The 27,009-nt window shown below is 35.6% G+C and overlaps 1 protein-coding gene across 6 annotated transcripts in view; it reads left to right on the forward strand.

The window, feature by feature from the left end:
* GPC5 (glypican 5) overlaps positions 1-27,009 on the forward strand; it is a 1,588,740-nt gene that overhangs the window by 790,873 nt on the left and 770,858 nt on the right. For all 6 annotated transcript variants that reach the window (XM_019971624.2, XM_070799870.1, XM_070799871.1 and 3 more), the window contains one exon: positions 8,556-8,712. In XM_019971624.2, the coding sequence (XP_019827183.2) occupies positions 8,556-8,712 (157 nt within the window). The remainder of the gene's footprint in view (positions 1-8,555; positions 8,713-27,009) is intronic.

The raw sequence follows: 27,009 nt of genomic DNA on the forward strand, positions 1-27,009 counted from the left end.
CCCTTTCATTAGCAATGCATTATGATTGACATTGTCCTTTTTCCTTCCTTCCTTTCCTTTCTTTTTTATTTTGTGTTGTCTTTCTATGACATCAGTCTTATGCAGATAAATGATTAAAGGACAATGATTAAAACACAAAACATTTGAATGCTACAAGCCTTGTAGGCCTGCCAGAAACGCACTGAAGCTATATAAAAAAAAATGGTAGGGAAAAATCTAAGCTAATGATGCAAATTGCTAATTTTTGTATATCATATAAAAATGACCCGGTCTTCCTGTCAGAGCAGATAACTAAGGCACTGGTACTTACAGTTCTTTTCCTTATGATTGAACCAGGTGAGGGAACATTTTGGTAGAATAAGGGGGGAAAAAACACTCACTTGCTGACCCTGTAAAATGAATCCCTATCTATATCATTAACTAGAAAGTGCCTGTAAAACTACCTTATGATATGGTAGAGTGTGGTGAGCAGAAGCCAGATTTACCAGATGATATTGATTTGTCTTGAATTTATCTAAATCAGTCCATCTATGCTTGGGAATGCTTTCACTTATTTTCCCCAGAAGCAGTAGATATTCAGTTTTGGTCTGTCCTTGATTTTGGAAGTTCAGTTGCTGGGCTCTGGAATGTCAAGAAGATGATATGGGATAACTAGGCAACTAGCTAAGCATGTTCTCAACAGTAAATCACTTGCACCTTTACTTGCCGTGAACCTCTACATGGAAGAGGCAGTTTTCTGAAGTAATTCAGGACACAAGTAACTGCACATTTGGGGCAAATTTGCTTATATGTCTGGGCTTCTTTGGTAGCTCAGTAGGTAAATAATCTGCCTCAGTACAGAACATAGGAGACCTATGTTCGATCCCTGGGTCTGAAAGATCCCCTGGAAAAGGAAATGGCAACCCACTTCAGTATTCTTGCCTGGAAAATCCCATGGACAGAGGAGCCTGGAGGGCTACAGTCCGTGGGATTGCAAAAGTCGGACACAACTTAGCTACTAAACCACCACCACCACTGTATTACTTTGGTGAATATATAAATACTCCCCATGCATATAAAGACCTAGTTAAAGGGATGCAGGCTTCCAACCTACAAAGAAAATGACTTCACAATGATAAACCATACCACTAACAATATAAATTTATTCTGAACCTCATGAATATAAAATAATACAATTATTTATCTGATAATTCTTATTTAGAATGCATTTAATGCATTCATAGATGAACCTGAATCAGCCAGAAACTGAGATGATATTTTCTGTCCTATAATATTGGTGGGTGACAATATGTCCATGTGACTTGTGTGTGCATATGTGTGTTGGTGAACATGCAGTGATTAAGGAAATTAATAAATTAGCTTTGAAGTAAGAGGTGGCATCAAGAAAGTAATTTCCATATGTTTAAAAATTTTTAGTAGTTGCCGTACATTATGTCTCCACAATGAAATGTTTGACTTGAGAATTTTGCATTTGCACATCTAGTTATTCCATTGAACGTGTTATGGGCTTTTAATCTACTTATAACCTCCAATTCTCTTCTCCCTTTCTTCTCCTGCTTCAGGGTCCTTTTATGTTACTCACCCTTCAAGTATGCTTGTTTCTTCTCCTACTCCTGTTATTGTTCTTCTGGACCCATCTGTTTATGGCTTACTAAGCATGGATGTTTTGATAGATGTCTCCAACAGTAACTCTGGGATTGTCTCCTAAGAAATGTTTTGGGTTTTTTGTTTGTGTTTTTTTGCCTTTTCCACAATTCTTTTCAGGTCCTTCTAGTGTTTTGCTGTAGACATTTCACAAAAGCCTTTTGATGACTGACAATGTTTGGCATGCACACTTCCTCTTCGGGGCCAACAATTTTCCTGTATCTTATTTGAGGTTTTGTCACTGTTCCATTCTATTCCTGCACTTAACTCACCAGCTTTTAGCTTTAACTCTCCTGTGAGATCTAGTTTAGAGTTTAGACAAGGACACACATTAGTTATAAACTTATCTGATCACTTTTGTTATGGCGGCTCAGAAAATGAAACTGGCCTCGTTTTGAGCTGGAGGTAAGGGTCAGGCATGGTGGAAGGGAAATACATAGAATTTTCTTAAGGGAAAAAGAACAAATGACTTCTTTACAGTTTAAGAGACCAAGAGTGAATGTAGTAAGCCTTTTCTAAGTTCAGTATTCTATTTACAAAATCACAAGACTTTTGTAAATTGTCAGACTGCATTGCACAAACCAAATGTCACAGAACAGTGACCTTTCAAATTACCAGCACAACAGAAGCTGAGATCAGAAAGCTCAAACTTAGAGCAAACACCGACAAGAAACCCTACAGAAATGACTTCTGTGTCTGGTCAACTTAATATAACATGACATATTGTAGAATGTGTTTGGCTTTTTAGGTAGGATAGTCTATAAAGGTTTAACTGCTTTTGAAAACATAATCTTTAATATGATCTGAAGATTTGTAGTATTTAGGTTTGGGGGATAAAATATTTTCTAATTTTGAAGGAGAAAGAGCAGAAAAGTTTTATATAAGAGAAACATCTAAAAGAAGAAAAACATCTAAAAGATGAAAAAGTATAAATGACAAAGGTGAAATAGGGTGGAGTGAGTTGAGGGGATGGATGGGAACAAAACTGGAGATTTGAGGAAAGGGAAGTTCAACTGCAAAAAAATGAGAACATTTTATATAAAGAGTTTTTATTTAAAATATGTCTAATTTAAATATGTTGCAAAGATAAATTTTGAAAATACATCATAAGAAATGTTCAGAGTTCCAGTTTTTAAATATTATACATTTCAGTAGTTTTTCTATTTCCCATACATTTCTTTATAGGTTTTACTTCAATTTTATGAAAGTATAGATACCAATTGCCTTATAACAAAATTAAATTCATATATACATACATATTTGCATGTATTTATACATAGAGGGTTTTTGTTCTATACTTTATATATATTCTTTAGAGATACTTTATTAATGATGAAAGCACAATTTTTCTATGTCTTCTGTTTTCTGCTTTGAAATTTTTCTGTCAGTGTTTTTTTTTTTTTAACTAACCAACATACATGCCCATCAATAATACAAAATTGTAAAACAGAACCTTCTACCATGTCTAGATTTGAACAGATGACTAAAACATACTGTTTATGATGACCAAAGTTTTCTAAACATATATTTACTTCTTATATATCTGTGTAAATGATTGTAAAAGGATGGAGGGGATATTTTAGAGATGTATCATTATATATTGCATTTTGAAGCACATTCTATTGCTCTCACATGTGATGAATATGTTTGTCTTTTACAGCAAACATGTGTATGCAAGCCATCAATAGCCAGATTTTATTGTAAGTGTTTGAAAGGCTATTGCAGCGATGGGATATTGCCAGACAGTTAGTAAAAAGCAAATTGAGTCTATTGAGAGATTAATTCACCAGCTGAAAGAAATACATTTGCCTCACAGTCATCAGATATTCTACTCACCAAATTCATCCTCCAAGATAGCATCCCTAATGAGCTTCCTAAACCAATTAAACATAGGCAGGAAGCATCAGTCATCCAAACTGACTATTTTCGTCTAATCAGCTGACTGCACAAATTGCTTGCCATTGAGGGAAAAAGGAACACCCTAAAAGTTGTTGAATTCTTTTCCTACTCTGTCCTTACTTTGTGCGTTTCTCCGTTTTAATGCTGTGTCTTGCACAGAACACTGTAAATGAGCAGAGTACTTTATAGTATATAAAGCGCTTTCCTTTCCTTTGCATTATTATTCAATAGAATAAAATGAGTTTTAATGGACTTAAGTAACTTGCTTAAAGGCACACCATTAATGTGTGGCTGGGACCCAAAATCATGTCCTTTCCTCTGTTGTAATAGTTCTATAAATATGTATGTATTGATTGACTTTCTACCCCCCAAGACAGGGGAAAGGTCTAAGTATTCAAAATGCCACCAGCTTTACATTTGGGCAAGTTCAGAGCCAAGGCAGGATGAGAATGAAGGGAGACAATTTTACTTCCATGTGGGTTTCTTCCTTGAAAGACTGGCTTAGTTTAGTGATGTCAGGCCGTACTGTTTATGATAGTGATGAGAAGGAAGAGAACATAAAATGAGCATAAACAAAGTTAGAAACATACATGTTAGTCACTCAGTCATGTCCAACTCTTTGTGACCCCATGGACTGTAGCCTGCCAAGGCTCCTCTGTCCATGGGATTTTCCAGGCAAATAAATTCACACAATGACTGTGAGAAAAACAAAATGCTATGTAGTGGAATCTGGGTGCCAGGGGTTGCTGTTTTAGATATAATAATTTAAGAAACAGTATATTTTATGGGACCTTGATTGGAGGCAAAATTTGAACTTTTTTATTATAGACTCATTTCCAAATAATGTCAGTGTTTGTAGTGTGAGAGGAGGGGTTAGTTTGCATATGTTAATTTGGGAAATGTAAAGTGAATCTCAACTAAACAAGATTGCTTACTGTAGATTTCTTATGAGCCTTTAGTTCATAGATCTCAAGAAGGGGACTTGGTATGTATTTCCCAAACATTTCATCATAAGACTTCTTTCTGTGGCTCATCTAGCTAGACTGACATTTCTCCTCTGGATACATGCTGACACCAGTGGGTTTTGACACTACCCAGTCACAAAAAGTTCTAAGGCAGAGAAACGGCATGGTGAAAGTACTGATATAAGGAAATAAAATGGTGGTAGTAGGCAGGAGAGACCAATGTCCCTCACAGTGAGGGAGCTGGAGAGTAAGTTGTAATGACACATGAATAGTGGAAATGAATAGTTCTATTTTAAGATATAAAATAGTACAGTACCTTTTATATCTAACTGTTGCTTAGTGGTGAACTGAAGAGTATCAGGGGTTGCAGATAAAGAATTAAGTATGGTCTATACACAGATGAGAATGCAATCTGTTAGGATGGGTTCCCTGAAAGAGTCTGAAAAGACTAAAAGGGGATTTACATTATTAACTGGACATTTATTTTTATTATTTTGGAAATGTGAGGAGACAGATGATCAAACTAAGAAATCAGAATAGTCATAAAGAATTGGGGTTTTGAATAAGGTCTTGGTGTGAAAAGCTGATTGTTTTTGTTGATTAGTTATTGATTGGGGATTTTCACAAATTAAGTTTTACTACAATTGTGAGAATGAAAATGAATGTTTGTGGATGTTTATGATTTAGAAGAAGGAAATGAACATATAAAGTAGAATTTTTATGCAGAAAAGATGGAGATGGATGTGCTGGCTCTTCCAGAAAGAGATGGGATCATAGGGACCTGGAGCATAATCAAATGGGATCATGGATGTATTTGAATGAATTGATCATTTGTGGAAATTCCTATTGCCATGTAATATAGTGGATGTGACAGTGACATATTCACAGCCCCAGGGATTCAAGTGAGAAATCTTAGGGCCCATTTTATAATTCTGTTGAACCACAGATAGTTTAAATTTAAATAAGTTTTATATAGTTTTCTTTCTTAAAAATATGAGTTTGTGTGTCTTAAATGTTTCTTGGAGTGTCACTGAAGTGATGGAGAAATGTAGTATAATGAACATATTAATGGTTTTAAAAATAATAATTTTTCTCTATTGTCATCTATTATTTTTACCAGCACTATAAATAAATTAATCATTCTCTGATAGATAATGCATTTAATTTCTTTCAACTCATGCTAATTACCTAAAGCAGTAAGTTTTATTTTACATGTGCTATCTTTCTGTTTGCATTTTTGAGTTCAAATTCATTGGGTTGGATCTTTGGTGATTTATCCATTCTTAGGGCTGTTGACAAGGTTTCTTCTTCTGACCAAGGTCCCAGTAAAATAGTGAAAGAATACTTAGGTAACAGGGAAATAAAGTTGAAATGGGGAATGTTGGGAAAAAGTGTCAGAGGCAAAATAAATAACACTTATCAGGGAGTTTAGCTTTTATTGTGCTTTTCATATACAACTTTGAATAATTTTAATGTAAGTCATATAATTGAATTCTTTATCAAATATTTTTTCAGTTAATGAATTCTAAGTGTTTAAGCAATATTGCAATAGAATGTATAATAACAAAGATAATGATTATCAAAATGCATTACCTTTTAATGTGCAAACACTATTCAGTATACTTTATATATATTTTTCTCTTAATAAGAACAATGACCCTGGTATATTACTGTCTCTATTTTAGTTTTGAATGAACTGAATTATTCAGGAATTTGCCCAATGTCACATGGTTAATATATGTCAGAATCAGGATTTATATCTGAGTGTGTTGAACCTCTGAATCTCAGCCATTTGTGATTATGCTAAATAACAAATGATATATGGCAATATTTTATGAAATTCATTAAATTTTTTAAATATTTTATTTAATAATTTTATAATTAGTTTTACTTAATTAAAAATTGTATCTTTATAGAATAATGCCTTTTATCTTTCCTTTACTGTTTCAGATTTTTGAATTTTATATACTTTGTTACAAATCCATATTTTCCCATTGCCATATCTCCCTACAGGAAGTAGCATACATATCAGTACATTAAATACAATAAGAAACTTTCTTTAACTTAATTCTAAATTCACTGACCATGAAAGAAGCTTTCTTTTAAAATGTAACACCACCCAAAAAAATAAATAAATAAATAAATAAAATGTAACACCTATTAACATTTGGGAAATGCTGATTAATAGGATAAATTCTGATTAAAATTTTAAAATTATTTTCAAATTGTTTTAACGTTTCATTTTTCTCAGGGAAAATAAATCTCAAGGAGCTGCAATATTTCAGAATTTGTGACCCAATTTTATTTTTTTAATTTTGAAAGTTAATCAGTTGTCAAAGTTGTTGCTTAATGTTCAGTTCAGTTCAGTTCAGTTGCTCAGTCGTGTCCCACTCTTTGCGACCCCATGAATCGCAGCACGCCAGGCCTCCCTGATGCCATCCAGCCATCTCATCCTCTGTCGTCCCCTTCTCCTCCTGCCCCCAATCCCTCCCAGCATCAGAGTCTTTTCCAATGAGTCAACTCTTCGCACGAGGTGGCCAAAGTACTGGAGTTTCAGCTTTAGCATCATTCCTTCCAAGGAAATCCCAGGGCTGATCTCCTTCAGAATGGACTGGTTGGATCTCCTTGAAGTCCAAGGGACTCCCAAGAGTCTTCTCCAACACCACAGTTCAAAAGCATCAATTCTTCAGCGCTCAGCCTTCTTCACAGTCCAACTCTCACATCCATACATGACCACAGGAAAAACCATAGCCTTGACTAGACGGACCTTTGTTGGCAAAGTAATGTCTCTGCTTTTGAATATGCTATCTAGGTTGATCATAACTTTCCTTCCAAGGAGGAAGCGTCTTTTAATTTCATGGCTGTAGTCACCATCTGCAGTGATTTTGGAGCCCAAAAAAATAGTCTGACACTGTTTCCACTGCTTAATGTTAGTGTTCTTTAAATGCTAAACATGTTTGTCTTATATGTACTTAGGATGTTTTGCTCTATATTTTTCAGTATAAAATGCTCTCCTTGAGTTGTGTATTTATTTTCTGCTAATTAATACAATCGATCTCTGTATTGAAAATTTGAAATCTCTGAAAAGTTCTTAGAAACAACAACCCTAATACTTTCATAAAACACCCTGAAAACTTGAATTCCCATTAACCATTCAGCTGTAATATGTTTCATTCATAACATGGCAGTACCTTCCAGTGCTCATGCTTGGTGATGGGTCCTCCAAAAATGCCTTAGAGGTGTAAATGTCACATTCCAAATCATGTTACTCAGTCTTAGCTTTAAGTGAAATATTCCATTATTCACAACATCACCTTTTGGAAAAGGAGTTCAGGCATGTCCTGTATTATTCAAAATATTATTTTCCCCATGTTATAGGGGGAAGTGGCTATTCTATATATTTTGCTCATCAAAGTAAGTGAAATTCTTGAGAAACAAATAAATTGGTTAAATTTCTTGAGTTATTTGTATAAATGGAATTAGAACCTGAGTCTTTTGTTCCATGGTTTTCTTCTGTTCCATATACATTGGTATGCATATTTAATCCATAAAGTTTAAATAAAACTATAAATGTACATGTCCAAGATTATATATTTCTTTCACTGAGTCTTTTTAGAAGAATGGCAGTCTTCTTTTTGAGAAATTTAGGACTGTTGGTTTGTAAAACAGTATATTACCAGCCAATACTCTTCAGAGGGAGTTTTGTTGTACTGGAGATTAATTTACCCTGCTTTTAATATTGTGTATTCAGAAACAGGATTCTCTAACCGAAATATTCATGAGAAAGAAGACCTGGTTTTATTTGATTTCCAAAACTGTATCACAGTGCTAATAGGCAGATTGCAGCTCTTCATAGCTGGAAGACCTTGCCCATTATTTATTATTATGTCAGTAGTTTCTTTTTCTTTCATGCTTGATTTGTTAAGGTGTCCACATCAAATAGTGTATCCACATAAGAAAACAATTATATGTTTTGTATGTTGTTGAATAGCATCCTTAGATGATTTGAACTTTCTATTAATAAATGTTTTTGGTATCCATATCTAGTTGTTACAGGGTAGGTCACCCAAACCCACCAAGTGGGAACTTCACATGGGCAGTGGTGGCGGCACGGTTGAACAGGTCAGCGGGGACTGTGATGATGAAGATGGCTGTGGGGGCTCAGGAAGTGGAGAAGTCAAGAGGACACTAAAAATCACAGACTGTAAGTGTATGATTCTAACCCCATTTCTAAAGGACTGATTTTGAAATATAATTAAGGAGAACTATTACTATGAATATAAAGAAATAATGATAGTGAATTCAGAAAAAGGCTAGAGGAATTGGAAATGAAAACAAAGCCATTTTTTGTTATTTGGGATATACATTCTTGGGCGTCTTGTTTCTTTTTAAATAATGACTTTAAATGGAAATTACAGCTTTCCTGAGTAAAATGAGTGAATGATCATAAGTTCTGAGAATTCGTGGTTTTAAAGTGGGATAATCTGTAGGACATGAAATAATTAGGATGATGGATGCTAAATGTATATTCATGAAACCAGAATGAGTGAGCCGTGCTGATACTAAAGTTCTCTAACTGTATTATATTATCATGACATTATATAAATTTTATTAGGTTTGCATCATGTTCAGATCACAAAGAAATTGGTTAAATATATGGCTAGTTATGGTGAGAAAATACTTGAATTTAACTCCTATGAATTGGTTCTTCTGCAAAAATCTCAACGATCATTCACATTATTTTGATTTATGGGTTTGAAAACCATTTCTGGTATTGCTGGATTAGTCACTATTACATATGATAGAATGACCAAGTAACAACCGCCAAAAAAACCACCAAATACGTTTCCTTTCCTTCTCTTTACATGCAAAATGAGGGATCTAGTCTAACTTTCAACTATTCACTTAACTCAGGTCATACCAAAGGGGGTTACTTTATAAAATAATCTGGACCTGTGCAGGCCTATCTGGAGCCTGCCCTGATAGTCTCCCTCTAAATCACAAAGGGCTTTGTGATTTTTCTGACAACTTTGTACCTGGTAGAAATGTCCTTTCCTGACTTTGGTGGTAGAAGAGTTCATTTACTTTTCAGTTCTCGTGTAGTAAATTTAGAACACTACCAATGCCTCAAGCATCAACACCCCTTCCTTCCAGGATCTTGTTTTATAAAACAAATAAATTGTTTGAAGGAATAGAACCCAGAAGAGGTACAAAATGAAGACAATATAAAGAAATATGTTTTCCTATTAGAAAGAATAATAAATTTAACATAGTAAATAGTTGGGATTTAGTACACTGGATAGCAATTGAACAAAGGACCACAAAATTGTTTGCTGTATTAGTACAATTTCCTAGTGAAAATTGCATTTCTTCTACTCATGTAGGAGCAGGAAGGATATGTGTTCTTCTTATTAGTACTAATGTCATTTATCAGATTAATTTCTTTTGGTTACCTGTCTTCTGTTGTTTATGCCACAAAAGGGAAGACAAAAAAAAAATTGAAAAAGTGTTTTCATTAAGAGTTAAAAAGCCCTCCATTGTATTTTGGAATTATGATACATATCTATTAGGATAATATTAAATAGTCTTTCATTTTCATTTGATCCTGTGTATTTATATGTACCATAATTTCCCTGTCATTTGAACATTGCAGGGTTTTAAGGCATAAAAATATTATGAAAAATAGCTTAGGTTAAAACTTAACCTATAAATTGTATGTATGTGAGTGTGTGTGGAATTAGCCTTTTACAGGGATTTTTCACTCCTGAAGTTATTTATAAGCTTGAGAACCTGCTATATATTAATAGATAACTTTTTGCCTTATTTCACACAAGAAGTAGAGACAGTAGAGGATATTCAACTACTAATAATTTTCTCACAAAACCGTACTTGTCAAGGTGGCAAGAATGAATTTTTTTACTTTAAAATCCTGTTTTCAATTCCTACTGAAAGGGACAGGTATGGTAAAAGCAACTATCCGTCAGAATTAGGGAGATTTAAGATATAGATGATTTTTAGCAATTCCAGGCAAACAGTGAAAAAATCCACATCTGTTGCAAGTGGGTTGCCTATCATATTTCTACGGGTTTATAGCTGTTGGCTTTCCGTTTTTAATAAGTGGTTAGGAACCCACAGTGGATAGCCTGCTGAAATAAAGAGGGACGCAGCAAGTAGCAAAACATAGGTCACATTTCTATTTTTATAAAGCACCATAATAGTTTAACTGTGTTTGGCTGGTTTGATACATCACTAAAGCATGTTATGCCATAGTTTTAGATGTTCTTAATGTCTTAAAAATATTGTGCTCTAGAAAGTTTACCAAGGTGTCATTTGTGTTAAGAATTTGAAATACACCATTATGTCTTCCTCACAGTGATGTTTATTCTTTATAAAATGCAAGTAGAACACAGTTTGTGACTTCAAAAATATCTGATTACAAAAAGTTATACAGGCATATATTTATTTATAGCTACATATAGTTACAAGGAATAATGCCAATATTATGTCTTGTAAATTTAATGATTTTACTCCATTTGTGAATATGTTCAAAGTTGACAAATATCTTACTAACCATCACTTGAACTGATTTTCTGTTTCTGTTTTGCTTGATGTTTATTTCAGGCAAGAAAGGTTTATATATTTCATTGTGCAAAGTTTTACCACCAAAATTTGAGGTATCACTTTTTTATCATCAACAGTATCAAATGATTTAACAATATTTAGCTTTTAAACTACCTCTATTTGTATCACACCTGTTAAATATTATGAAGTGTCAACTGACATATTTCTAATAAAAAATCTATGGTATGTAGTGTTCACTTTCAGGAAACTGAAAGTACTTTACTTTAGTAGGTGATTTAAGTATCCTAAGATTACATTAATTTTTTCTATATTTTTATTGTATTGAATTTGGCTCATATATGTAGATATGGTTATTTCACTAGTAGCTTCAAATAGCAGGGTTGAAATGTCTCTTTGAACTTTCATTTCCCCTCATCCTGGACACTTGGCATCCTTTCAAAGTAGCTAAGGGATGGTAGGTGTTAAATAGCAGTGGGGGGAGGGGTGGAAAGCAAGTTCTGTTTTTGTAGCCATGGAGAGCAAAACTACTCTCACTACCATCAATACTTTTTCAACTATTTGACTATTCTAACATCCCCCAATTCTGATATATTCAACTGTTAAAAAACAAAGTGCCACCAAGGAGAGGCTGTAGCAAAACTATGCATATGTAGTTTAAAAAATCTGCAGTAGCATTGATTGCCATATGTGGTATTATCATTTAAATTGCAGTAACAGTACTTTTGGGAAATCCCACAGGAAGAGGAGCTTGGCAGGTTGCAATCCATGGGGTCTCAAAAGAGTTGGACATGACTTAACGACTAAACAACAACAACGAAACACTGCTTTTAACAATACGTAATCCATGATCAAATTTATTTTGATAAGATGGTTCACAGTAAAAAATGACAGATAAAATGATTTTGATCACAAGTTGATTCAGGCATCAAATGTTCAGAAACAGTAGGGTGATTTCAAGTCTTCAAATTAACTGAGATAATCTGTCTATTGTCATATTTATTTTGCTAGTACAATATTATGTTGCATCATTAGCAGTTTTAAAAATAATTTACCTTAAATGAGAAGCCTGTAAATGACAACAAAAGTGATTAAGTATGTATTCCAATAACTTTTTCCCCTGATAATGATACCAACCTGTCTCTGAAGAACAGTCATGATTATGGGTCCCAGTGCAGCATTCTGAGCCCTAAACCCTTCTGATTGCCATTAATTCAGTCATTAAAACTCTTTCCTGAGAAGTTTGCCATTCATTTTTTTCTTATCTCCTGGGCTGTTTTTCCTCTTCTCTTTTACAGATTCTCATCATCATACCAAATTCTATATATTTGAGAAAGTCAGGACTCAGTCTCAAACTTTTATCATCCCTATTCTCAACTACTTTCTGTTCCACAAACCACTTACTGAGTCATAATACCAATAATACGGAACCCTGCCCTTGCTAGCCCTATCAGCTCTAAAGCGTTCCCCTATGCATCAGATCAGGAAATAAGTTTATGAGGTCTGAAAGTATTCAACTTAAATGAGATTTATTTGGAAATAAAAAGATAACACATTGAAATATTAAGTAACTAGAGCTAGAAAAAAACTCTTCTTTGATCTTTGATAGCCTAAAATAAATAGAACAATTGTTTATATTGTGCTTTGGATTGTCACTTAGTAATGAACCTTAGATAAGCCTCTAACAAATGCATCTACAGCCTGATACTAACAGTGACCTTGGAAGAGAATAGTGTATTCCACGTGCAAAGTAAAATGAAAATGATAGTCCGTTAGCCACTGAAGAATAAAGGGTGCTGATTTATTTAGTAATGCAGGATTGTAATGCCTGGATATTGCTGGCTTCCTCAAACTTATTTTTACCATAAATCATCTTTATTTCAAAATCTCAGCCAGACATGGAGGTTCAGGGAGAACTCAAAAAAAAAAAAAAAAAAAAAAACAAACAACAAATGCTCCAGGTTACATTTTCTTTAGTGAAATCTGTATTTTCCTGAACTACTAAAACTATGTAATTATTCATTTTGTACAAATCATTTTGTGATATTTTATAGTATTTATTAATAGCTGATGATTTTTCCTTTTAGTCTAAATTATACAAAACAGCTAATGCAAGCATGTAAGATTTTTTATATTAATAAGTTACAAATATGCATATTAAAAGTATGTGTATTGTTTGTAAAATTCAAGTTTCATCCAATTTGATTAAATAAAATATATTTAATTTACCTTGTAAAATGTTGATAAATAGCCCATTAATAAATTATCCCAAATGTAAGAAACTGTGCTGAAAGTAACTAAATAGCTCTCATTTGTTTAATCAGTTAAGCTAAAAAAAAAAAAAAAAATGGAGAAGAAAATGGCAACCCACTCAGTATTCTCCCCTGGGAAAATCATGGACAGTGAAGCCTGGCAGGCTACAGTCCATGGAGTTGCAAAGAGTGATATAAGACTGAGTGACTGAGCACACAAGCTAAAAATAAATCATCTCTATAAGGGTACTTAGGGCTTCCCTGGTACCTCACACAGTAAAGAATCTTCCTGCAATGCAGGAGACCCAGGTTCAATCCCTGGGTTGGAAAGAACCTCTGAAGAAGGGAATGGCTACCCACTCCAGTATTCTTGCCTGGAGTATCCCCTGGACAGAGGAGCCTGGCAGGCTACAGTGCATGGGGTCACAAAGAGTCTGACAAAACTGAGCAACTAAGCACACATATAAGGATACTTGGACTCAAACCTTTGTGACACAATTAAAGTATTCTTGAATAATGACTGTACACTTTGATCTATGTTGTACAAGTGTCTCATAGGGTCATGATAAAACTGTAGAGAAATTAATGAGGAAACACTTCCTGATCCTGTTCAGTGTTCACTATTTTGAACACTTGGAAATTATCATCTACCAGTTTTTACACTACTGATGAGAATTATACTAAAGACAAATGAAATATATATCTAAGATAAACATATTGTAATTAATGTGGGATCATTACGGATATCAGATATTATTGTGGATATATTATATCTCTATGCATATTATGTGGATATTGGATATATGGATATATTAATATCTATCACGTTATGGATATTATTCTGATCATGCATTTCCATTTTGTTTTCTAAATAATTGAGGCTCATCCTGGCTGCTTGCTATTTTGTTAGCAAAACTATATAATAGAATCTGGATACTTGATGATTCATCTGAAATCCTCTCTCATTCTCTTTAAAAGCTATAGGTCACAGTCATGGATTTAAATAATAGAATTGAAATAAAAGGGTTTGTCCTTGAACGCCTAAGGAATGATTTTCATTGCTTGGCTTAAACACAGAATTGATGTTGAATCACTGAGGTGAGGAGGGGAGATTCATTAATTAAAGCTTAAAGTGCTGCTAGCATGCATCCCAGATCAACTAACTATTCTGCAAATCCCATAACTTAGTCTATACCACACCAGTGGACATAAAATAAAGAAAGTATGGCCTCTGTTGACTGACACAATGCTAAGTATGACTGCATGATCAATAGAGAAAGTAAAAAATTAAATTTGAAGAAAATATCCTCAGGTACACTTGATCAGGACTTGCCCAAAGTCATGTAGCTATCGTTATAACTAGAAACAAACCGTATTCATATATAACCATATCCAGATATTTTTGTATCATTTGGTTGCAAATAAACAGAATGATTATTGAAATAGCTATATATTTCCCTTCAGTCAGGATTCACTGATAAAAATACAAAAACACATTCGATATATTTTTAGCTTTTTAAAGACTTCCATATTTCTAACAGTGTAGAAAGAATATTTTCATATATCTTTTTGACCAGTTAAGTGCTCATCTAACTCTAAATAATTAAATGATACAGCATGTGATCTGGGCTCTAAAGTTCTCACACTCTCTTGTTTTATAAATTATGTGGGACTCTTGTTAAGAATAGAAGTGTGTAAATAGAGCTGCAGTGGGTACTGAGGTGCATGTGTCATTTTGAATTATGGTTTTATCATGGTATATGACCAGGAGTGGGATTGCAGGGTATTCGGTAACTCTGTTTTTAGTTTTTTAAGGAATCTTCATACTGTTCTCCATAGTGTCTGTAGCACTTTGCATTCCTGCCAACAATGTAGGAAGTTTCCTTTCTCTCCACACCCTCTCCAGCACATTTGTAGATTTTCTGTTGATGGCCATTCTGACCAATGTGAGATGGCACCTCATTGTAGCTTTGATCTGCATCTAATAGTTAGTGATGTATGTAGACTTTCTGATGATGGCCATTCTGACCAGTGTGAAGTGATATCTCATTGTAGTTTTCTTCTGCATGTATCTAATAATTAGCGATCTCTATGTCTACTTTGGGGAAATGTCTATTTAGGTCTCCCTCCCATTTTTTGATTGGGTTTCTTTTTATATTGAGTCTAATTCACTTTGTTGTACAACATTTACAATATAGTTATACCCCTATTTTAAAAAAAGGTAAAAAAAAGAATATGAGTACAATACAGGAGGTCTCACTTTGGGCATTTCCGCTTCCAGATGATGATTGTTGGTCTGAGGACCACACTGTGCGTGTGTGCTGGGTCACTGTTATGTCCAACTATTTTGTGACCCCATGGACTGAAGCCTGCCAGGCTCCTCTGTCTTTGGGACTTCCCAGGCAAGAATACTGGAGTGGTTGCCATTTCGTACTCCAGGGGATCTTCCTGACCAGAGATTGAACTCATATCTCTTGTGTTTCCTGCATTGGCAGGTGGATTCTTTATCACTACACCACCTGGAAGACCCCAAGGACCATACTATGAGGAGAAAAACTACCTACTCATGTTTGTTACATCCCTTATTTATTAGCATGTCTAAAATTAGTTTCTATTAAAGCAATATGTACTCTTAAAAAACACTACCACACTTATAAATTAGCATTACAAGGAAACATTATAGGCACTAGGAAATTAGGGACTATAACAATTAGGCTGGTATGGTGGTTTATCTTATATAATTTTTTATATCAGTTTCAGTTCGATCATTTTAAGCCTTGAGTTTACTTTTTTACGTTTTTATTGGATTATAATTGATTTATAATGCTGTGTTTCTCTCCGGTGTACAGCAAGTGAGTCACTTTCTGACACCAAAGGAAAGGCACTTCCATCTTTTCTCAGGGTCTGAGGATTTCAGTTTTACATTTGCTTCAGGAAAACTTTATCTTGTTTGGTATCTCAACCGAAATGTTTTATCTTCATCAGCTCCTTCAAATTGTAATAAACACTAAAGAATTATCTTGCTCTTTCCCTTATATCACATTGCATTCCAACAGAGAGAAATCAAAGTTTTATGTGAACTAAGAGAAAGGAGGGAAGATATCTACATGGGACAGTCAGAAAACACTTTGTAGCAGAGACAGGGAAAGGGCAACCTGGGAAAGTGACATTTGACTGCAGTGTTTTTGAGACAGGAGCCTTTGACAAGGTGGACACATTATTTGGTTTCCGCCATTGACAGTAGGGAGTGGAAGGTACCCTGTGGAGAGCAGACTCCATGAATGAAGACAGGGTGGGGTAGAAAGAGGGAGTAAGGATCATGCTTAAGAAGGAACAGACTTATTCAAGTTGCTTGAAAAAAAAAACTATCAGAAGCCTAAAAATGAGTTTTAAAATGTTACAACAGTTTTGAGTTCAAGAGTGAGGCATTTGTATTTAATTTAGTAGGCCAAAAGAAACCATGAAAAGTTCTTTCTGTGTGGTCATTTGGTTTGAGTATGCAGTTATTCAGATTTCACAGGCGGTGCTAGGGGTAGAGAACCCATCTGCCAATATAGGCAGACTTAAGAGACACAGGTTCGACCCCTGGATAGGAAGATCCCCGGGAGGAGAGCATGGCTACCTACTCCAGTATTCTTGCCTGGAGAATCCCATGGACAGAGGAGCCTGGCAGGCTGCAGTCCACAGGGTCGCACAGAGTCAGACACAACTGAAGCAACTTAGCATGCACGTGTGTGGCACACACATGCAGTAATTTGTAGTGGCAATACTGATTAAGAGAAAAAATATGTATAAAGAATGCATATCTTGCACAAGTATGTGCATGCTTAGTCACTCAGTCATGTCTGACTCTGTGCAACCCTTTAGACTGTAGCCCACCAGGCTCCTCTCTCATTGGGATTTCCCAGCAAGAATACTGGAGTAGGTTGCCATTTGCTCCTCCTTGGGATCTTCTTGAAGGAGGAATAGAACTTCTGTCTCCTATGTCTCCTACACTGCAGGCAGATTCTTTACCCGATGATTCTTTACCCACTGAACCAAGTAATTTACCGCTTAACCTTGCACAAGTAATTGCTCTGTGCTTGACTCTCCTCAGGTTGGGGATAACAGCCGTGCTCTCCAACAAGCCTCCTCATGAGGATTAAATAACTTCATCCATGAACAGCATTTCAAGTGCCCACCCCACCACCACCCACCAAAACCAAAAATAATTCAATGAAATACATTAAAAGGCTTTATTAAACACTTCTATGAGGAAGCAAGAAAGAGAGAATGTTTTCACCTTCCACAAAACTAGGTGAAAATAATAATGTAGAGAGAAAGATAAACATAGAGATAGAGATACAGATATACTTACACATATACCCATATATACACAGTTTAAGGAAAACCATGCAATAAATTTGTATCTATCCCTCCTCCCAGTTCAAGAATAAAGTATTTCCACACCTCTGTGAACACATTCCTTCTGAGAATTTACAATGACCATAAACCATATCTTGCTGGATATTTTTCTGGGGCACTTTATTATAAATGGAATCCTAGCATCTCTGTTACACAGTGTGTTTCTTTTGCTTCAGTGTTAAATTGTTGAGGTTCACCTGTGTTGATGGGTGTAGATCTCCTCATTCATTTTTACCAGAGTGTAATATTCTAATTATGAATATACCCAGCCATTTATTTATTTTATTGTTGATACATATGGTATTTGATTTCAGCTTTTGAATATTGTGAATAATGTTGTATAAACCATTCTAAAACATCTTGAACATCTGTCTTAATGCACATTTGCAGAGCCTCTGCAATATATACTTTGAAGTAGCATGAGACTGTCACAAAGCAGAGCCTGCATGTGTTAAGCTTTCCTGGGAAATGTCAAACTGTTACTGGTTAACAAAGTGATGATGTCAATTTATATTCTCACCAGCAAAAACTAGAAGTTTATGTTGCTCCTCATTTTTGCAAAAACTTTTGTTTCCATTTCCACTTCTTTGTGTATCTGTCCAAAGGATGAAAGTGGACCATGTTTTATTCTATATTAAATTTTATTCATTTAATTATACTTTTTGTCATAAGTATATGAAATTCCTCATATACTTCCTCATCTGAAATTTCCTTCATATCCATAGCCCATTTCTCTTCTACAGGGTTATTTATCTTCTTTGACAAATGTTCTCTGGACAAAGGTCAACTTCAATGATCCACTTACCTATTTTGGTTATGACCTTCAAGAAAAGCAGAATAGACTCTTGAATTTTTCTTTTGTTTAACCAGTTTCAAGATAATGAATTGGTATGCTCCTTGTCTTTCTCAGAAGGTGACCAGTTCTTTCAATTTTTTCTTTAAATACCACTATGAAGTAATTTTCAAAAATATTTGTCATTCTTATTCATATTGAAGTCCAGATTGTCCCACATTTTGCCAATTGGCACTTCTTCAATTTGGCTCTTCAGTCCTTTTGACATGATCCCCAAATTCTTGGCTAGTTTCATTGCTAGCTAGTATAATAAGTTATTCCAAGCTGAGCTTGTACATTGTCTGTCTCAAACATGGAGTCAGTAATTTTACATGACCCCTATTTGTTTCAGTAAGAAAGGCATTTCATGACCACAATCTGGGTATAAGATGTGATTTTCAAAGACACATGTCATAATAGAAATAAATATCTCATAATTGTTTGCTTTATTTCACATCAGGGATACTATATTATAATAGTTATAAAACTACTCTTACCAGCTATGGTTACTAAAATCAGTTTCATTTTTACATATTTTATGCATATTCTATCCTCATTTTATGGTTATAATAGATATAGAAATTAATGTATCTCAAACAGTCCTATGGAGATATGTGTGTGTGTGTGTGTGTGTGTGTGTGTGTGTGTGTCTAAGACTGCCATGGTATCTCAGTGATAAAGAATCCACCTGCAGTGCAGGAGATGTGGGTTCAATCCCTGGGTCAGGAAAATCCCTGGAGAAGGAAATGGCAACCCACTCCAGTATTCTTGCCTGGGAAATCCCATGGACAAAGGAGCCAGGCGGGCTATGGTCCATCGGGTTACAGAAGAGTCAGACACAACTTAGCAACTAAACGACTATGTGTATATATGTATACATTTGTATACCTATGTTTCCTTGGCAAGAAACTATATCAATATAATATATATTGATAGATACAAATATATTTAAGTCACCTACTATATCTGTTAACTATATAATACTACTTGTTCTTATGTCCAAGTTTCTCTAGTACATTTCTTAAGGAGGACTGGGAGGACAATATTTTACAGGTTTCACTTGGTGATAAAAGTTTGTGCCACTTTTACATGAAAGTTGACTTTGCTGGACAGAAGAATGTTAGTCACATTTTTTTCCCCTTGCATTTCTTCAGTACTTACTGATTTTTATTCTGGTGGAGAGCATTACTGGCAAAAAAAAAATCTGACTGTATTCTAATTTTCTTCCCTTTTCAAGCAACATATATATTTTTGCCCTCTCAGTGCCAAGCAATTTTAAGTACAGTAACTTTGCTAGAATATAACCTTCTGAGTAGTTTTGAGTGGACACTCAGTAACATGGCATACTTTTAAAATAAGTAAGGAAAGTGTAAGTGTTAGTCACTCAGTCATGTCCTACTCTTTTCGACCCCATGGACTGTAGCCTGCCAGGCTCCTCTGTCCATAAAATTCTCCAGGCAAGAGTGCTGGAGTGGGTTGCCATTTCCTTCTCCGGGAGATCTTTGTCATCCAGGGATCAACCTGGGTCTCCGACACTGCAGGCAGATTCTTTACCATCTAGGCTGCCAGGGAAGCCCAAGTACCAATTTTTTTTTTTAAGCACATTTTTGCTGAATTTAGTTTTAAGTAAGTATATTCTTCCCTTGTTTTGATTTTCTTCTTCAGAAACACCTATTATACATTTGATGAATTGTATTTGCTTATTTTCAGTATGTTCTTCAATATCTTTTATCTATGTTTAAATTAACTTTTGCTTTTTAAAAATGCACGTCCTTTTTACTTTCTATTTCTCTTAAGGTATTGCTAGTGATATTTCTTTGATCTTACACTGCTTATAGATTTTATTTATTTTTAAGTAATTTTTCTTCCTTTTTTTCTTTTATCTTGGAATCTCTTAACTTCATTTCTGAATTTTTAAAATTCTGACTTTTTTCATGTCTTGTATCCTTTTCTTGATATCTTTTAGCTCATTTTAAATGATATGTGAATTTGGGGATCAGGTTTTCTGATATGCTTTCACTCTTTGTAGAGATAATACCAGAAAACTATTTAACTGTGTATAGGATTTGGTTTTGATCCTTTCCTGTTGATTACTTTTCTGTAAATTTAAATTTGCTAAAATTTTTGAAGGAGACTTGATTCATAGAGATTTTCTAAATATACTGAGCTCCTAGTCCTATTACCTGCAGGTAGTGCTAAATATATTTGTCTATGGATATATATCTGCCCTGTGCTCACCTGTGTCCGAAAAGTTGGAGACTGTAGCCCACCAGGCTCCTCTATCCATGGACTTTTCCAGGCAAGAATACTGGACTAGGTTGCCATTTCAAAAAAATTCATGGTTTCAAATTGAGGTGCTGGAGAAGACTTTTGAGAGTCCTTTGGACTGCAAGGAGCTCAAACCAGTCAATCCTAAAGGAAATCAACCCTGAATATTCATTGGAAGGACTGATCCTGAAGCTGAAGCTCCAATACTTTGGCCAGCTGATGCTAAGAGCCGACTCATTGGAAAAGACCCTGATGCTGGGAAAGACTGAAGGCAAAAGAAGAGTGTGGCAGAGGATGAGATTTATATTGTGAAGAGTTATTCTCACCTCCATTGGTAGGTGAGAGTTGGACCATAAAGAAAGCTGAATGCTGAATAAAATAGATTTATATTGTGCAATCAGGAAGTCCAAAACTAAACTTATCCAACTTTCTCCTAAGACTGCATTTTAATTGTCCCTTTTTTGGTTGATACCTACCCGCTTATCATCCTCCCAAGTCAGAAACTCCAGTAATCCTAGGTTCCTCTCCTGACTTCACTCCCCATATTTAGTGAGGCCCACTGTCTTTACCTGATGAACATTTCTTAAACACGTTCTCTCTTTCTATTCCCATTGCTGCTTTCTTAACACAGGTCCTTATGTCTTGCTGTAACTGTTTCTATGATGTCTTACTGGTTAGTCTCTTTACCTCTATTTATCCCATCTCTGTTGAAGTAACATTTTTAAACTGACAGTTTAGTTCTTTGCTGAGATGTGGTACCGCAAGCTACCATGCTGTCTTATTAGGCAGAGAAGTGATTTTCTAAGGAGAAGAGGCCATTTTAGTGTCAAGAGCTTATGAATAGTTGAACAATAACTTTTAGTTATTTATCATATCAGACAACCAATTTTAGTTCTTCTCAGGATACTCAGATGCTTTTAACCAAATTAAACACTTATTGTTCTCATATCCCAGTGAAATGAGTGGAGGTACTTAATTATTCTCTTTCTTAATGTATACTTTAAAAAAATCTCTTAATTAAGAGATTGTTATGGCTATTGTGCTAGTTAGTTGCCTGTTGTGTTTTGGCTCCAGGTAACCGGTTAAAGTGGAGAAGGCGATGGCACCCCACTTTGGTACGCTTGCCTGGAAAATCCCATGGATGGAGGAGCCTGGTAGGCTGCAGTCCATGGGGTCGTGAAGAGTCAGACACGACTGAGCAACTTCCCTTTCACTTTTCACTTTCATGCATTGGAGAAGGAAATGGCAACCCACTCCAGTGTTCTTGCCTGGAAAATCCCAGGGACGGTGGAGCCTGGTGGGCTGCCGTCTATGGGGTCACACAGTCGGACACAACTGAAGTGACTTAGCAGCAGCAGCAGCAAACGGTTAAAGTTCCTCTGTAATTATGCTTCCCTGGTGGCTCAGATAGTAAAGAATCTTCCTGCAATGCAGGAGACCTGGGTTTGATCTCAAGGTTGGGAAGTTCCCCTGGAGAAGGGAATGGCTACCCACTCCAGTTCTTGCCTGAAGAATTCCATGGACACAGGAGCCTGGCAGGCTATAGTCCATGGTGTTGCGAAGAGTCAGACAGGACTGAGTGAATAAGCACTCAGGCACTGTGTTATGCAAGCTACATTTCCCAAGCTCTCAACTAAATTCCGAAACTATGTGAGGTCTAAAAATTATATTTCCCAGATTATCTTGCCAACCAGTGCACTGTTATTTTTTCTGCCACTGGAAGATAATAAAAGAAGATCAAAAGAAGGGAGAGGGGAAAATATATCCTGTTTCCAGTCCTTATCAAGTTTAAATCAATAGCACAGCATCAATCCCCTGCCTCCAGACACTTTTAGCACTTAGACTAGCAACTATGTTACATTCCTTGAAGGGACCTGTGCCAGCTAACTTTGCTTTGATTGATAACCAGACACCAGCAAGGTAGTGCTATTGGAGGTCTAAACATCATTCAGGGTGATCTATACTCCCATTGGCAACCCACTCCAGTATTCTTGCTTGGAAAATCCCATGGACAAAGGAGCCTAGTAGGCTACAGTCCATGGGGTCGCAAAGAGTCGGACACGACTGAGCGACTTCACTTTCGCTTTCATACATATATAAGTAGCTCAGACGGTAAAGCATTTGTCTACAATGCGGGAGACCTGGGTTCGATCGTTGGGTGGGGAGGATTCCCCGGAGAAGGAAACGGCAACCCACTCCAGTACTCTTGCCTGGAAAATTCCATGGACGGAGGAGCGTGGTGCAGGCTGCTGTCTATGGGGTCACAAAGAGTCGGGCACGACTGAGTGACTTCACTTCACTTCATACTCCCATTGTCCATCCTGAGAAGTAAACTTCTCTTTCAGTCCCTAGATTCTTAATATCCTATCTCTTCTTTTCCTTCAAACTGAAGAATGGGAACTATTCCCTGTGGTTATCAATATCTATGGTCTTCAACCCCTCATTTTGCTTCATTAACCTTTAATTATCTATATATTAATTTTTGGTATTATGTATCTCTAAAACATCTAGCATGCTTCCTGATTCTATTGACTGAACCCTGTCTAATACAGCTGGTCTTAATTGTATACAGTGAGAACCAAAAATATTATCTGAAAACCAATTAAGACTTTTCTCCTAGTTTTCAAGGTGATAAAATCCTTCCAATTCTCTCTAGATGTATATTCTACCATGTAGGCTAACACCTGTTTTACCATTTCCTCATAAATCACAGAGGAAAATAATCATAGAAAAGTAGGAGAGATAAGCCATTTATGCTTGGGCGTTTAGAATAGGGAGCAAGAGGTAGTAGCTATCTTCTGGATGAGAAATACTCTAGGGATCAGCTCTGGATGAGAAATACTCTAGGGATCAGCTCTGGAACCACTGTCTTTGTTTTCATTTGTCACGGGACCTGGTCCTCCTGAGTTGATTTGAAGCACTGCATGAGTGGCAATGGAACCACCGTGTAAAACTATGTATCTGTGGACTGACTGCTAAGACTGTTGGGCTTGGGTTTCCCCTGGAGTCAAGAGTATAAGACTGGGAAAATTTGAGGCAGGACAAATGAAAACTTATGTACATACATACATATGTATATAAAAGCAAATGGGACTGGTAATGCTAAGGTACTAAATGTTGTTGGTTTTTGGAAAACAGAAGTATCTTTCTTTTGTTGTTATAATTTCACATCCTCCTAGATTTGATATATTGGAATTAACTTTCTAAGATACAGTCAAGCACTTCTTCAATATCCTGTTTATTTACCAGACATAAATTTCCGGTAAATATGGAAATAAAGTATGATTTCATTCTTACAGCCAGCAACAAAACCATTATTAGTTTCTTTGGCCCATTCAAGAGTGTTGTTCTGTGTATGAGTTGTATTAACTATTACAGATTGTAAGATATTGAAGGCAAGTCAGTCAGTACCTTTTTATCTTTCAATATATCACACAGCTATTTTTTGATCACAAGTATATAACTTCTGTCAGAATTATCACTGTGCTTGTTTAAAATGTAGCTTGTAGAATTCCATCTCAAATATTGAATTATCATTTCCATGTGTAGAATCCACAAATTTATAGTTAACAGGCATGATAAATAATAATTATTCCCAATAAAGCTTGAGAACAACTGCCTCATGGTCCTTACCACAATGCCTCTGAACATGAGACATTTAATGAATGTGCTCTGAATTACATGAATGGATATGAATATAATCTACATGTCTCTAAGACACATCTTAATTAACATTAAAAACCAAATTTTCTAATGAATTGAAAATATTGACATTAATTTAGTCAAGAATATTAACTAGAAACCAAAATGAATCTAAATCTGTTCACACACAAAAGACTATAGCTGTGTTAAATGCAGAATATATTTGATAAGCACAGTTTTCTTCAATAACTATCAATATTTGTGAATTATATAAATAACTCTTTCATATTTTCATGTACTAGAGACCTGACTGTGGAATTATTGCATTATTTTAATTGCTATTTTGAAGAAAAATTAATTTCAGAAGTAATCATTTGAATGCTAATTGTTAAACTGGAGTGTAAAGCACTAAACTTAAGAGTGTAATTTTCTAGATTAATGTGTAATGTCTCAACTTTGGAAGAGACACATTAACACACTATTGCTTGGAGGTAGTTTTTGATTGATTATGGTTTATTTCCTTTAATTTCATTATAACTCTAATGTTTCATGCTAAATTTTTTAGAATATAAATAATTATGTTTACCTATTAAGTAGTGTATAGAATTAATTCTACTTCCCTGACTATAACTTTGCTAAATAATAGGAATTTTGTATCATGACATTTTTCAGAGTAATTATTAATAGTGCTTACCTTTATAAGTATATCCAACAGAATATTTGGGTTTTTTCCCATGAAATCTAAATTACATTATGAAGCTCATATGGGAATGAAAGTGAAGTAAAAGTGAAGTCGCTCAGTCGTGTTGGACTCTTTGCGACCCCACCAGGCTCCTCCGCCCATGGGATTCTCCAGGCAAGAATACTGGAGTAGGTTGCCATTTCCTTCTCCAGGGGATCTTCCGGACCCAGGGATCGAACCCAGGTCTCCTGCATTGCAGGCAGACGCTTTAACCTCTGAGCCACCAGGGAAGCCCACCATATTGGAATAGTCTGCCACTAATTTCATACAAATTTTGAGCTCCAAATTAAATTTTCATCACTAATGGCTTTATTTCCAACCCGTATTTATCTTTTCTTTGATGTCAACCCCTTAGCTCTCAATCCGTCCATACGCTCATTATTTCATTCGACAAATACTTGATGCTTACTCTGTGCTAGTTAGCACACAAACTTATGCCTCAGGGGGATGCACATGAGTAATCAGGAAATTACAGTACAGTATGGATGATTTTGGAGAAGGCAATGGCACCCCACTCCAGTACTCTTGCCTGGAAAATCCCATGGATGGAGAAGTCCGGTGGGCTACAGTCCATGGGGTCGCTAAGAATTGGACACAACTGAGCGACTTCCCTTTCACTTTTCACTTTCATGCATTGGAGAAGGAATGGCAACCCACTCCAGTGTTCTTGCCTGGAGAATCCCAGGGACGGGGGAGCCTGGTGGGCTACTGTCTATGGGGTCGCACAGAGTCGGACACGACTGAAGCGACTTAGCAGCAGCAGCATGGAGAATTTTATTTGTGGAAAAACAGATCTGATGGGACCATAAAAGAAAATTATCTTACACAGCTTTAGGGATAATGGGAAGCTTTCTCAAAGGAATTGAACTTTAATCTGCCACCTGAAGAAACAGTTATTAATAGGGCTATGGACAGCCAGAGCATAATCTCCACAGGAGGATGAAGCAGGGGCAAAAATTTGATAACTAGAGAAAGATGAGCATCATTAGGGAACTGCATGGAAATCTAGAATGCTGTAATATATAATATTGGCTGGGGATTAACATCAACAAAATCATGAATCACTTTTCCCTAGCAGGCCATGCCAAAAATCAGTTCACTGGTTCATTTACACTCTAGCAAGACCTCTCATGGGACTTCCCAGATGCTGCTAGTGGTAAAGAACCCACCTACCAATGCAGGAGATGAAGAGATGCGGTTTGATCCCTGGGTGGGAAAGATCCCCTGGAGTGGGAAATGGTAACCCACTCTAATATTCTTGCCTGGAGAATCCCATGAACAGAGGAGCCTGGCAGGCTACAGTCCGTAGTATCACAGAGAGCTGGGCATGACTGAAGTGACCTAGCAGACATGCATATATGCACACAATAAGAACAAAAGTAAAAGAAAGAGATGCCAGCATTATAAAATGATAATAAATAAAAAGAATTCTACTGAGCATTTCATTTCTCCAACATGTAGATTATCAAGACTATTATCATATAGTTCTTAGGACTGATTGTATTTTAGTATGTCAGGTCAAATGTGTTGCTTATAAAATACAAACATGAAATATGAAAGCAGATTTTAAAAATTCAAAACAATACTAATTCTTAACAGCTAACTGATGTTTTTAAAGCAATAGTGAATATTTATTTAGTGATAATTCTATTACAGAGTCCAGCTCTGTTCTACATATTTTTTGTGTGTTAACTTTTTTAATCTTAACATCTATATGATAGATATTGTTTTCCCTGTTTGGTACACATGCATTGAGATCTTTGCCCAAGGAAGGTCTTATCA

This window comes from Bos indicus, chromosome 12 (assembly GCF_029378745.1).
Source record: "Bos indicus isolate NIAB-ARS_2022 breed Sahiwal x Tharparkar chromosome 12, NIAB-ARS_B.indTharparkar_mat_pri_1.0, whole genome shotgun sequence".
NCBI classification, from domain to species: domain Eukaryota; kingdom Metazoa; phylum Chordata; class Mammalia; order Artiodactyla; family Bovidae; genus Bos; species Bos indicus.